The following is a 14,424-nucleotide window of genomic DNA, read 5'->3' as shown; positions in this document are numbered from 1 at the left end:
CTAGCACGTTGCCAACTTTCTGGCGGGGCGAGGTTTCTATGGAGTTCTCGCTCTAAACCTCTAAACAGCTTCTCCTCTACATAAATAGTAACCCTCTCTTCCAAAAGACTGGAGAGCCCCAGCGAGAAGAAAAGCCGAGGGCTCTCTCCTCATTTCTCTCCAACGTCCTTCTTTTCTTTTGTTATATGTTTAGGATCTGATAAGGCACCACCCAGGCTCGCGCCCAGGTTCCCCGAAAAGCCCCGGGAACATCAGTGCTGGCAAAGGCACGGGGCATGCTCAGAGGGCGCGTGGCGCAGGCGTCGGCTGCAGTGGGGCCCGGGAGCCGGGAGGTGCCGCTGCGTCCCCGCTTCCCGCTGCTGACCCAGCGCTCAAAGTTGGGCAGGGAGCTGGGGGAGGAGGACCGCGAGCGAGGGTGGCGGAGCAGGGGCGGGAGGAGCGGAGGGAGGAGGGGACCGGAGCGTGTCAATCGCGCGCTCCCTCTGGGCACAGAGGATGTGCTGAATGGTGCGCTTCGAGGCGGCGGCCAAGCAGGATCCGGCGGTGGGCGGCTCGCACTACCCGGCTCTGCTTCTTCGCGTCTTCCGAGGCACCACAGCCACCGCGGGCTCTCGACCCTGCGTCCCGCCTGGGGCATGGCCGGCTGCTGCGCCCTCGCGTGTCCCGCTTACTGAGCGGTGCGGGCCAGAGGTGCGGAGGCCAAGAGGCCGGGAGGCCGGCTGGCAGCGGAGCCCAGAGCCTGCTGAGCAGAGAGCCGAGCCCGCCCGTGCGTGGAGCTCCGCGCCCCATCCCCGCCGCGCTCGCCCGGGCTGCCCGGAACCCCAATGAGCCCAGATGGCTGGGGCTCAGCCCGGAGTGCACGCCTTGCAACTCAAGCCTGTGTGCGTGTCCGACAGCCTCAAGAAGGGCACCAAATTCGTCAAGTGGGATGATGTAAGTGAGGGGCGGCGCGGTGGGGAGCGGGCCGGGCACCCGAGGGCGGGTTGCGTGGGGGTGGGGCGAGGGGCTCGTTATGCAATGGGGCGCTGGAACGGGCGCGGGCAGCCCGGGGCGCACAGGTTGCCAGCTGCCGGGCTGGGTGGCTGAGGGTGACAGCTTCGCGCGCGCTCTCCTCCTCCTAGGGGCTTTGGAGTTGACATCCTTGCTGAGTCTGGCCAGTGCCTCCAGAGGGATTTAAGACTTTGAGGCCAGTAGAGCTGGAGGGACAGGTTATACCCAGTGTCGGGTCCCGCGAGTTTGGAAAGAGCATGAAGTTAGGACCAGCTGGATAGCGCTGGAAAGAACTAGGCGCACCCCTCTTGGCTGGCTAAAGAGCTCTGTTACCTCTTTTGCCCTCTTTCCAGAAGGAATACCTAACTACCACCCAGGTCCAAAATCTTGTAATTACCGATAACCCCTGAGCATTTTTATGATGGCCACGCGGCAGAAGACACAGCGGTATAGCCGACAGGTGGTCGTTGATGCCAAACTTTAGCGGCTGGCTCCGGAGTGAGGGGCCTCGGGAAGGGCTGGAGAGGGCACACTAGAGGCGTATTAGTGAGCAAATGAGGGGCTGTTAGGGCTGAGGAGCACAGAATGGGCCTGCAGAGAGGGCTAGGTTTTGAGAAAGGAGCTTGCTTAAGTTTTCACTTGGATATAGACGCCCAACTTCACCCTCTCATCTACTTGCACCCTTAGCTGTGTAGGACAGAGTCTGCCCAGCCTTGAGACTCCACTGCTTCTCCTACACTCTAGATCCCATGACCTCTCCCTTTCCTCTACCCTACTTGCCGTCAGAACACTTAGAGAATTCTTAATGAAAACGAGAATGGGATGCACATTATACTATCAATTTAGCTTCCTGGGTGTCATCCAAAGGGTCTGGTAAGAACAACTCACCTGAATAAACCTGAGATGTTAAGATCTAAAGAAATTCAAGTCCTGATTATGAATACATCTCTCATCAGGGGCAGCTATAGGAGAATGAACTGGTCTTCTCACTGAGAAGATTTCCCACCTCGTAAATTACAGCCTGTTATCCTCCTGGGTATTTTACTTTAATCTTCTTAAGCCAATTTTCAGTGTCTGAAAACAATTTAAATATTCCAGGTAGTGAATCCAATTACTTAGCTGAGTGCATCTGTGCCTATATTTTGTCCAACTGGAATCGCAAACTGAACTTGCAGGACGAGCCACAGCCTCCTTGAAATCTCATGACAATTATTAAATGATGTAGGCAAGGATGTAAACATGCTCTCTTTACGAAGGGCTTTGCATGTTTCTCCATTCTGTCCCAGTCCAATGTGGCCGGATGCTGTTATAAATGGAATAGAATCTAAACAATAAATCCAGACACAGATGGATTGTTTTACGTCAAGAAAATAAAAGGAGAGTACAGTCCAACAAGTAAAATGTTCTTGCCCATCTAGACACACTTAAGAGCTAATAAAATGGTGGGTCAGAGAAAGAGGGGATGGTAAAGAGAGAAGAGAGAGAGAGGAGAGCAGCCTTAGAGTAAAAAAGGGGGAGCAATTTCAGTCATAGCCTATGGATTCTTTACACTCATGGTTTTTAAGCTATATATTAAATAACTCTCAATGAATTCTGGTTTGTGAGAAAATAAGATATTGAGAATGAAGGATATAGATAACCAGGTGGGTGATTTGTGTTGCATGTATTTATGTAACAAACATTTCATGCTCATTTAGCAGTGCCTGTCTAACTACATTTTGGGATGATGGAGAAAGTAGGTAAAAGCTCTCCTGTTACAGACTGGGTACACTAAATAGAAGAGACCAAAACCATCAAAACACAGATGAGACAAATTGAAGAAATTGATGCCCTGGGAGTAATGGAGGAGCCACTAGTCAGTGCTAGGAGAAGGGAGAGGTGGGAAGCATCCTACCATCACTGCAGCGGTGAGTTTCTGGGAAGACTTGTGCAAAAGAGGCAGGCACTTCGGAGAGTTAGAGTCTTCTTAAAGAGAAAACAGACTGCACCCAGAGGATGAGTTAACTGCACTTCAGAGGAGTGCCCTGCAGGCACTCTGGCTCTCTTCCTCCCTGTGATCTGTGCAGTAGGAGGCATCCAGACTTCCTTAGTATCGTTTGTAGACCCCCATGCATCCCCCTCTCTAGTCTTTCTAGGTTGTATTCCCTCTTTCAGAACCAAGCCAGTTTGATCTGGTTGGCTGTTTCTAATGCATTTATATGAAGCTGTGCTTTCAAGACAAAGCAAACAAAATCTTGAATCCAGGGTCTGGGTTCTCTCATCTGTCACCACGGTGACTTTAGACCAATAAACACATTGAACCTTTGTTGTCTTTTGTACAAAACTGGTAGGGCTACATTTCCTATACATTTGGTGAAATAGTTTGTGGGAAGCCTCTGTGATCAACACTCTCCCCACTTTTCCTATCAGAAACATCTAGAAGGCCTGGTAGTCCTGGGATTGCTGGGTCTATTCTGTGTCTCATCAGCTCTTGGGAAGGGCTGGAGAGTGCTTTTTTCTCACTGGGCAGTAGACAATAGTGGTTGCTGCTGCTGGTCTTAGAAACAACACTGTATGTGACCAGGGGGGAGGTTTGTGAATGAACTGTCACTGTGACTGCCTAGCCGATGTAAATGTTCCCTGACTTGTGAATTTAATTTTATCCCTGTGCTTACATTTTGAGAAATTTGTCTTCTAGGAATTGGAAACACTATAGTGGCAGTTTTATGAGATAAATAACCCCAGAGGAGGTTATTGACTGAAGCATCATCAATACTCAGATTGGAATGAATAACTCATATTTTTGCATTTCTTTTGAACTATTGATAGGCAATGAGTGAATAATTCTACCCTCCCTCCCTCCTCTCTCCCTCCCTCCCTCCTTCCCTCCCTCCCTCCCCTGGGTTTGAGAAGGTCTCTGGTTTGATTCTGTGTCACAGAGCTATGGAAGTTTCTCTCTTTTAACTTTTGCACTGTCTTGGGGAAAACATTCCCTGTTTCTACCCCAAGGGAACATCCCATATACTTGTCTAGAAGAAAAATAAATGCTTCAAACAACTTAGAGGCCCCTTGTACACCTGCTTTACTGTGAAAACAGTGGAATCCTGCTTTAAAGAGGGAGTGTGGCAACTCCTATAGATTTTTACTCTCCTATTAGACAGCACAGTACATAGTAAGAACAGAAAATGATGCTCGGGGGCTATTTAGGATGGTGAAGTGCTACACACCATAATCACTAGTCCTGTTTTGCCGGCCACCATAGGGAATGGGAGGTGTCACCCTTGGAGGCTCTTTACTAAAGTCCTGGTGAGGTCTCGGATGTCCTAAGTATGATTGTCACTGCCAAAGGCACCAACATATGACAACAGATGACAATAGGTATCAAGTGGCTAAGAGCAGGGCCTGGGTGGGGTCTGCCGATGCTTTGCAGTACCTAGTCAGGCAGTTGCTCTCTTACTGTGGAAGATCTGGGAGTCCTTAGAAATAACGGAAGGTTTTGAAACTTGAAATATTTTAAAACTAATCACTGTGGGCATAACATAACAGCAAAGCTGATCCTGTGTTCCTGAACTTGGTGAAAGGAGAAAAAGGTGACCTATTGTGGCTTCTTGCTTACTAATAGCAGTAAATCAAACAAATGACAGCCTTTTATTTTGTATTTGCATATGGCCAGATTAAAGGTGGAAGATGATCAATCTTTTGTATTGTGGATGTTACAGGAGAGCTGAGGTGAGGTAGACAGTGAATGGTAATTTGCTTTCTTCATCTTAGCTAGGGAGCAAGAGGGATTATTATGAATTTGACCATTTTCTTCTTTGAGTTTTGACTTCTGTCTGGATTGGTGTTGTGGGGCAGAAGTTTTCTTGGGAAGACATTACACATATATCTACTCACCCCAGATAGGAAGCTCCTGACAAACCAAAGTATGGATGCCACTAGAGTCCAACTTGGTGAACACTAAGTTTCATTGGGGTTACTTACAGGAGTGTGAGTGAAAAGGTTACTTGCAGAAGCAGAAATGACTGACAAGACAGCTGCTTTCACCAAAGCCCACCTCAGCATGGGTGAACCTAGAGCACACTGCACAGCTTACAGGCAGCCCAACAAGTTGGAGAGTGTCTTTTCCAGATGGTTCAGTTAGGCTAGACCTCTTTTAGGCCACTGGGCTGGTTTCTGCTTCTTACAGGCATCTGGACATGTCTGAGGTCTTCTTTGCAGCTTGGCTTGTCTGAGAGCAATTCTGAGAGGACTTCATTGTTTGACCTAGAGAGGAAGAGGCCCAGTGAATCTCTCAGTTTCAGCTATTTCCTGAGCCTGTTTTGAGTTGTTTATCTTTTGGCTTAAGAAGCTTCTCTGCTGGATAAAGTTTCAATCTCTGTGCAAACTGCTACTCAACAATTGAACGGGAGATAGGAAAGGAATGACCCAAAACTGTGTAAGGACTACTTCCCCAGCCTCTGGGCTGCCTGTTTTTCAAACCTAGGACATTATTTCTTTATCTTCTGATTCCGGGGAGTTTTTTTCTTCCTCCCTGCCTCCTTCCCTGCACTCTACCCCTTTTCCTCCTCTCTACTCTTCCTTCTCCTTTTTGGTTTTTCAAGACAGGATTTCTCTGTATTAACAACCCTGGCTGCCCTAGAACTCTCTTTGTAGAGCAGGCTGTCTTCAAACTCATAGAGATCTGCCGGTCTCTATCTCCCAAGTGCTGAGATTAAAGGCTTGTGCCACCATCATAGCAGAGGGTTTTTCTTTTCTTTCTCTTCCCCTTTATTTTCACCCTTGCTTCTCAAATTCATATCACATTGTAGGCAAGTTATTTAGTCTATCTCAACCTCATGTTTCATTACTGTAACATTTCTATTGTATTTCTTACATCACAGAAGAGCTACTGAGCTTCATATGTATTTCTTCCTACCATGTCTGGCATAGAGAACCCCCCCCCCAATAAAAAGGAGATTAAAAAACAACCGAACTATACAAATAGAAATAGAAAGGAGATACTGATTTTAGGAAGGTATTTGGTAAGATACAACTCATATTCTACAGGTATAATTTCCAGACCTTCCTTGCATTCCATTTAATATGTTTTTCAATTTTGTTTTTTTTTAATTTAAAGAGGAGAAACATCTATTTTTACCCTTTAAATTTTTTCAGATATTCCAGAGAAAATGAGTTTATATAATTCAAAGCGGGATCCATTCTTTATAAGCAAGTCAGTCTACAAGCCATCCAGAAGTTTTATTTCTTCATGCATACAGACACACCACACTTATGCACATACATGCACACAAAAATACTTTCACATGATACATTCTGTTTTTGTAAGTGCAACCTACCATTCAGAAGCCAAGAGTGCTCAGCTGAGTTGTTGGGAATGGCAAAGGAAGCTTAGGGGTCTAGATTTATATTCATACCCCCTGGATCTGAAACAAGTTATATCCTCCTTTGTTCCATGTCCACCCAATAAAAAAGCTAAATAAAAGTCCAAACAGGGGAAAACAAAAACCACTCCATAGCTAAGGCAGCCTCCTAAACAGAAGCTTACCTAGAACTTCAGTATTCTGTAGAATTAGTTCTAGTTTCTATAATAATGACAGGATAATGCTGACATGAATAATGGAGGGGGCAGAGTGGAGGGTGCCATGAAGTAGGAAGTCAGCAGATTCTCTTTGGAATGGAAGCAGCTGAGTTGACAGCAGGTAGATCCAGGTTGGGTCAGCCACAGAGGTGGAGTTTTGTCTGGAAGGCATCAAGTGCTCTCTACAGAGCCACTTAAACCTGTCCACAGGGGCTGGGGGTATGGATCAGCAGTTAAGTGTACTGGCTGCTCTTGCAGAGGACCTGGGTTGAGTTTCTAGCATCCATGTGGCTGTTAACAACTGTTTGTAACTCAGTTTTGGGGACTCTGACACTCTATTCTGACCTCCACAGGCTTCTTCATGAACATGATGAACACAATGTGCTCAGGCACATACACAGACATGTGCAATGAATAAAAAATTTAAAAGTATCTTCATATGTCATTTCTTATCTGTCAAGAAACTTTGATTTTCTGTTGATAGCCACTAATGACTATAATCTAGATAAATACAATAATATACTTTTCTCTAAGTGAGATGTTGAAGGTGAGCTAAGGTTTGCCTCATGGTTTATATCATGCATGTTAGGGAAAAAAAAAAAAAGTCCTGTGTCCTGATGCATCAGTGTTCACAGAGCCATCATTTGTCACCAACATACTCTCAAGGGACATCATCACTGGCAAGCCTGAAAAGACACAGAATCCATTCTTAACACTGTCCCTACCCTCTGGGTAGCTTTTTATGACTGGTAACTCCATAGATGGTTACGCCTGTTTTTAATCTACGACAGCTATTTTTATTTTGAGTGGAAACTAAACTAAATCTCTCCAGCCCAAAGCATTTTTATTATTGTTGAAATTGACCCTCTCTCCACCAGTAATAACAAAAGCAGCTGATCCTTAGTGTCCATGAGCCCTGACTAGGTCCTTTTCTGTCCTGAGGCTTAGTCTGGAAAGTGTAGCAGGTGTGGAGAATGCCCCACAGGAAGAAACCCAGCTCTAGGAATTTAGCCGGGAGACTAATGCACACAGGCAGCTGCTGGCACAGCACAGCAGGTTCATAGAGCTTTCTTGTCAGGATGAATTTTTCTTCCTACCCTTTTTCCTCCCTTCATTTCTGCTTCTGTGCTGGAGGTTGAATTCGGGGGTCACTATATATGCTACTCAGACACTGTATCAGTTGGCTGTATCCAGCCTTCATTTTGTTTTTAATTTAGTATTTCATTTTTTATTATAACACGGAAAAGTTGAGGAAGAATTCATATAATAACACACATTAAAAGGAATAGTTTGCTGGTACTGCATGTACCAATGGGATCGCAGTAACTGCAGTCCATTCTCCTTTCATAACTCCTGACGCAGACATTGCTTCCTCCCAGTGTATTGGCTTCAATTTTGCTGGCTATTAGACTATCTTGAATATTTCCCTTGAAAGTAGCTTATCAATAAATTGCTTCCAATTGTACTTACCTGTGGTGATACTTAAATAGGAACAGTTTGCTTTCTCATGGCAAATCTGGTAGCCTGTTGTTAAATGTTTCTTTTTGAAAAGTGTCTCGTCTAACTGAATGGTTAAGTTGCAGCAGAAATGGAGTGGTCTCGATTACTAGTTAGTTGTTGACTGACCTGACGCTATGGGTCTCCACTTAAATCCAAACCCTTGCTAGCTGAAAACATTAGTTTTCTTGTTACCTGAGCTAGCATTATGCTCCTGCAGTCTTTCAGGTCATATCACAAATTCCATATGCACTGTAGATTTATGACATATGAGTCCCTGCTCAGAGCCTGATGGCCTATGTCTCTGAAGCAAAGGGCATGGAGACACACTGCTGAAATCATTTATTTATACTCATAGGACCCTGAGGAAACATTCATTTCTTACAAAAAAATTTTTAAAAAGAGGATAGAAGAGTACTGGCTCTTCAGGAGATTTTCCCAGTCCCCTCTGATTTCTTAGAATCATATTTCATTTTTTTCTTTTCACGTGTTAGTTTGAAACATTTTGTATTCTTGAAAAATGTTTTATATGTATTAACTGATATTGACTAAATGCATACAAGAAACTAAATTATTACAGGTTGGGAAATAGACTATTATATAAAATGAGAACAGTAGTAGTTGTTATTAAAAGAGAATTAAAAACATCCTACATCTGTTTTCCATTTCCAGGGCTTTTTTGGTTCACAGTGTTTTGCTCCATTTTATTGCAGCAAAGTTTTATGAGCAAGTCCAGAGGAAAAGGGATTAGTGAGCAAAGGAAACATTGTCACCTGGGGTGGACATGGGGTGTATTATGGGACAACACTGGGGCCTGGAGGATTCAGAGACAATTTTGCTATTTTTTTTAAAGAATCAATCTTTTTAGAATTAGCTACAAAATGAATGTCAGAAAGTTAATTTTGATTCATGTAATAGGAGAGGCTATATGAGCTGAGAAAGGAGCAGTCCACAGAGCAAGTCATCAAGTGGTCCAGTTGATTGAAGAAAAGTTATTGAAGTAAACCATGTGTTTGTGCTGTTGAATGTGGCTGAATGTTTGCATCCATCCCCATATACTCTTGGTAGGACTTACCCAAACAAAATGTCTGGGCATCTCAACTACATGTGCCAGAATGCCTTGGGGCTGAGATCCTGGCTGCATATTAACTTGATAGATATGAGTGAAACTTGGAGGGCAAAGGTGTGAAATAGGCCAGCTTCCTACATTTTATTGTTTCTGCAGTTCTGTGAGATGCTGAACAGCTGGAACATTGGGTAAGAGTTTAATCATGTCCCTTAGAGGCCATTTCTGTTATCATCTTAAGTTATTTTGTCTTTAACTAACTTGGTGTTTTGGATCTCTGTGGTATTTCTTGTCTTTGAAAGGTACTAGAGTCATTCATGGAGACTCACTTACAGCTTGCTGCTTTGGCTCTTCCAGTGATTCTGTCAAGTGTTTACTCACTTGTGTTCATCCCTCTGTGTTCAGAATTCAAAGAGGTGTCTGTCCCATTAAACTCTGCCAGAAAAAGTCCTGCTGATGTTGGCTGAAGTTCAGGCTTGCATTGATCTCACTATGTAGCTGATACTAGACTTGAACTTACTGTCCTTCTGCCTTCCCCTCTCTTATCTAGCTTATGTTATGAATATAAGCACAGTTTCTTGTTTTTTTAAAGGATGCTCATCCATATAACCAATGAAAACCAACCTTCAAGGAATTCGTAAATGTTGGGAATTGCAAGGACATAAAAGATTGATTTGTCTGCAAACATTCTGCCATGAGAATGATTCACAGGGAGAAAGTTGTATTACTTTCATTGCTAAAATGAGGAAAAATAACAAATACAGACCTACAGATCTCAATTTCTATTTAAAATATAATTTCCAGTTGTGTTAGTTATTCTGCACAGAAGCAATAAAGTCATTAGACAACTAAATTTCTTCCCACTCCTACTTCAATGTGGACGTGGATTTGCTCCCTCGTTCCTCTAAGCTCTTGTCCCTAGAAGCACCTCTACCTTCTTCATTAACAGCCCTGCTCTTTCCCTAGGTATCTCAGAGTCTGGGCTTTGTTATTGTCATCACTCCCACCCTCTTTTGACAATATCCATGTCTCTTCTGTTGAAACACTTCTAAGAACATACAAATCGATATGCTTGTATTAGCCAACTTTCCATTATGATTCCAAATATTTGTGATAATAAACTCATTAGAAGAAATTTCTTTTTCCTCATAGTTTTAGAGGTTTCAGTATATGATAGGTTCATCCTGTTCCGTTGGGCAAGGCAGCTCATGTGTCATATAAGAATGTGGCAAAGAAAAACAGATCTTCTCCTTACCAGGGAGAGAGAGAGAGGGAGAGAGAGAGAGAGGGAGAGAGAGAGGGAGAGAGAGAGAGAGAGAGAGAGAGAGAGAGAGAGAGAGAGAGAGAGAGAGAACACAGAGGGGGGTCCCACTTCCCAGTAGGTCCCTACTTTCTGAAGACTCTCTGGGGAATGGGGGTTTTTAACACATGGGCTTTTAGGTGACATTAACTATTCAAACCTTTAGCCCCCACATTCTGAACATAAAGAAATTGTAATGTTCCTAGTTTTCTTTCCTCCTTTCTTCCCCCTCCCACAATGAAGATGTTCCCCTGTCTCTCGTTCTCTCTCTCTTCTCTCCCTCTCTTTTCTCTTCCGCAATCTCCAATATCTAATGTTTTCAATTTGCTATATAGCATAATTTGCTCTAGAGCTTCTGCTCCTCTTGCTGCTAACACATGAGATGTAGGTATAGAGTTGGGTAGTACCACACTCACTTGAGGTTGTGTCAGGCTTGCTAAGCAAGCAGTCTACCATCTGGGTTATATCCCCAGCCCTGAGGATGTAACCTCTATTCACCATCTCTTACTATCTACTCATTCCTTCTCAGCCCTCCAAAGCCTTGTTTTGCCTTCATCATTGGTTTGAAATTTTTAATCACTGCTTTGAAATTTTTCTTCTCATGGCTTCTGACAAATTCAGGTCCCACCTCCAAATGATACTGTTTGGAATCTACCTACCATCTTTTAAAATCTTTTCACACAGTTAATATTCATGCTTTAAAATATATTGATACATTTTAAAAGGTATTCACGGTGTTATGATTTTATGATGATTAATGCTTTTGTTCTTGTCCTCATGGAATTTATATGCAAGTGGAGGAGATAGATACTTGTCAAACAGAGATATCATTTTATTCTAATTAGGTTGTTACAGAAAAAAAAGGTACACATATTTATAAGAAGTATGGAAGGAATTTCTTTTGAGACATTCTATTAATGAGAAGACCTGAGTGCTCCGTAGGACTTAACAAGATAGACAGGTTGTGTTTTACCCATATAAGAGGATGTGGGAACATTACAAGGAGTCAAGGAACAGAGGGCTTTTATGGACAGAAGCAGGATATGCAATTGGTGGCCGGGGGAGGGGGGGTGGGGTGGCTCATATAGTGATGTGTGCTAGCAAGTGTCTGCCTGTGTAGTGCTTTGGTCTGGGAAGTTTTTACACATGAAATCAACAAGAAGATATTGCCAGGCAACGGTGGCCTTTAATCACAGAACTTGGGAGGCAGAGGCAGGCGGATCTCTGTGAGTTTGAGACCAAGCCTGGTCTACAAGACAGGACAGGACAGGCTCCAAAGCTACACAGAGAAACCCTGTCTCAAAAAAAACAAACAATAAAATATATTAAACACATGGGTCTAGTGTACGAATTACTGACACTTGGGGCCAGGGAATATTTTGTTGTGAGGTTCTGGCCTGCTTGTATTATATGATGCCTACTAGCATATCTGACTTTTACCCAATAGACGCCAGAGTTGTGATGATCAAAATTGTTTCTAGATATTTCCAGCAGTCCCTGAGTTACAAAACTGCTCCCAGTTGAGAACCACTGATTAAAAATAACATTCCCTATTCTTGACTGATTTCAAATGTATCAGGCCTCTCTCCTGCCTCTCTCCCACTCTGTGTCCCTGCCCACAAGCATGATAGTTTATAAGAACATAAAAAGATACCTAACATCATTGGTCATAAATCATTGTAAATTAAAGTCAAAGAGGATGGTTACTTGATACCCACAAGAGCTGTATTAAAATGAATCAGTTTTCCCGCCTGATAAACATGCTACATAATGAGCATCCAGCTGGATCACAGGGGGTCTAGGCTTTTCTTTTGTTCCCAAGTTCAGTGTCTGACACATGCTGTGTGGTATTTAAAGAATCATGCTTCTGCTTTTCCTACATGTTCTGTCAAAAGGAATTTTTATACCTCTCAGTTAAAAGTAAGTTTCTTAATTGGACTTTCTGCACTGGTTCCCTTTTCTATTCTGAAGCTTCCTGGCTCTTCGCTTTCCTTTATTTGGAGAAATTCCAGTCTTCTGTTAGCCCTGGAGGAAAACACCCATCAATGATGACTTTTGTGGAAATTCTGCTTCAGTTATGCTAATTCAGCATTCTACTTTCATATTGGTTATAGCTTGATGTCAAATGTCCCCTACACACTTATGTGTTTGACCACTTGGTACTCAACTGGTGGTGCTAACTGTGGAGGTCATGAAAACTTAGGGAAGGAGGGCCTTACTAGAGGAAGTACTCTATTATGGGGTGCACCTGGAGGGTATTAACCTGCTGTACTTCTAATTGCCCCCTCTCTCTCTGGTTCTTGATTCTCTGAGATGTGAGCATGTGGGTACCATATTCTCTGACCACCACAGAGCTGGTAGCCACATGCCTTTTCACTGTGATAAATTGTTTTGCCTCAAACCATAATCCCAAATAAACCGTTTTCTTTATGTTGCTTCTTATTGAGTATTTAGTTACAGCAAGGAGAAAAGCAAAGAATATAGCACCCTAGGTTAAATTTATTATGTTCTTATTTCTTATGCAGAATTGTATTATGTTTGGTATTCTGTCTCAGAACTCTCCTTCCTTGGCATAGCTTTTTCACTCCAATGTACATTATATTTCTGCCTACCATATTCCTGATCAATATCTTCAGATCATTGTAGATTTTTTTCTGTGTTGATTTTACAGTATTGATGCCTTTAGAATTGCATGTGTCTAGTCACAAGTGTGAATCACCGTGAAGTCAGAATTGTGGTCAACCTTGGCCAGTACCCTGAGGCTTAGGGTGGTTTTCATATCAATTTCTGTGGACTGCCCTAACAAAGGAGCACAGATGTTCAACAGAAACTTCCCTGCTGCATCTGGAGACTGGATTTGCAAAAGTTCTGCAAGCTTAGTTTCTTCTAAGAGCCAGAGGGAAGGGTTTGTTCCAGGGCTTTCTTCTTGACTTACAGGTAGCTTCTTATCCCTCTGTCTCCTTCAGTTTGTGTTTGTGCCCCGGCTTCCTCTGCTTGTAATGATACTCATCATCTTTGTTTAACACCCACCCTGAAGACTTCCTAACGTCATCAGATCTTTAAAGACCCTATCTCCAAGTACATGCTTTGAGGCATTCAAGAATATCACAGGGGAGGGTACACAGGTCAGCTTGTAGCCTACCTCATCCTGGTAAAAAGTAGTTTTTAGGTAGCAATGTAATTGCTCTATTTGGATGTTGAAGACTGACACATGAATAAATAAGTGCATTTATTTTTCCATATTTAAACACAAAACAGACATGGAAAATCTCTAGGTAGGATTGTCAGATGACAAAAACAAGGTTTCATGGGGTCACAATCAGGGTTGGTAGCTGTAGTGGATCATAGAAATATACTGTGAGCTACATGAGGCTTGTTATGTATGTATGAGAGACATGTGCATATGTGTGTTGCAGATCCACAGACTCACTAGCTATCCAACATGGTGTGCTTTGTGAGTTCGAGGCAAAAACTGTCCTCCCAAATGGTGGGCAGTGCCTGAGGAATGTCCCTCTTGGGTATCATTGTCTTCCTGTCTAAAAGTTTCACCACCACTGTGATTTTTGAAGTATGGACTCTAGACCAGGTGCATCAGCATCTCAGTGAACTTATTAGAAGTGTGGATTTCCAGATTACATCCTATACATAGTTTTTAAAAGTGCCACTTATTAGTGACTCCGTGGAAAGGGCCCAGCAATCCATTTTAATAGCTTAGAACATCTGGTGTGCCTGAGAATTTCAAAAACTGTCATCTTATGGGATATGCATGCAATTGATATTGATGGAGAAAGAATTAAAAAGCTGTGCTAGTTAGATTTCTGTCCACTGGATAGATGCTAGAGTCATCTGGAAAGAGGGAACCTCAAGTGAGAAAATGCTTCCATTTATTGGGATGTAGGCAGACCTGTGGGGGAATTTTTTAAAATTAATGATTGTTGTGGAAAAGCATAACCCATTGTGATTGTTGCAACCCCTGGGCAGGTCATCTTGGGTTATGGCAGGTAGTTGTGGGTT

General features: G+C 43.2%; 1 protein-coding gene across 5 annotated transcripts in view; it reads left to right on the top strand.

The window, feature by feature from the left end:
* Window positions 1–689: 689 nt before the first annotated feature.
* The window catches only part of Plcb1 (phospholipase C beta 1), a 678,981-nt gene continuing 665,246 nt past the window's right edge, over window positions 690–14,424 (top strand). For all 5 annotated transcript variants that reach the window (XM_035446906.1, XM_027421690.2, XM_035446905.1 and 2 more), the window contains exon 1: window positions 690–933. In XM_035446906.1, the coding sequence (XP_035302797.1) occupies window positions 835–933 (99 nt within the window). In that variant the 5' untranslated portion in view covers window positions 690–834. The remainder of the gene's footprint in view (window positions 934–14,424) is intronic.

This window comes from Cricetulus griseus, chromosome 6, assembly GCF_003668045.3.
Source record: "Cricetulus griseus strain 17A/GY chromosome 6, alternate assembly CriGri-PICRH-1.0, whole genome shotgun sequence".
NCBI classification, from domain to species: Eukaryota; Metazoa; Chordata; class Mammalia; order Rodentia; family Cricetidae; genus Cricetulus; species Cricetulus griseus.
This window is presented reverse-complemented; position numbering and strand designations above follow the sequence as displayed.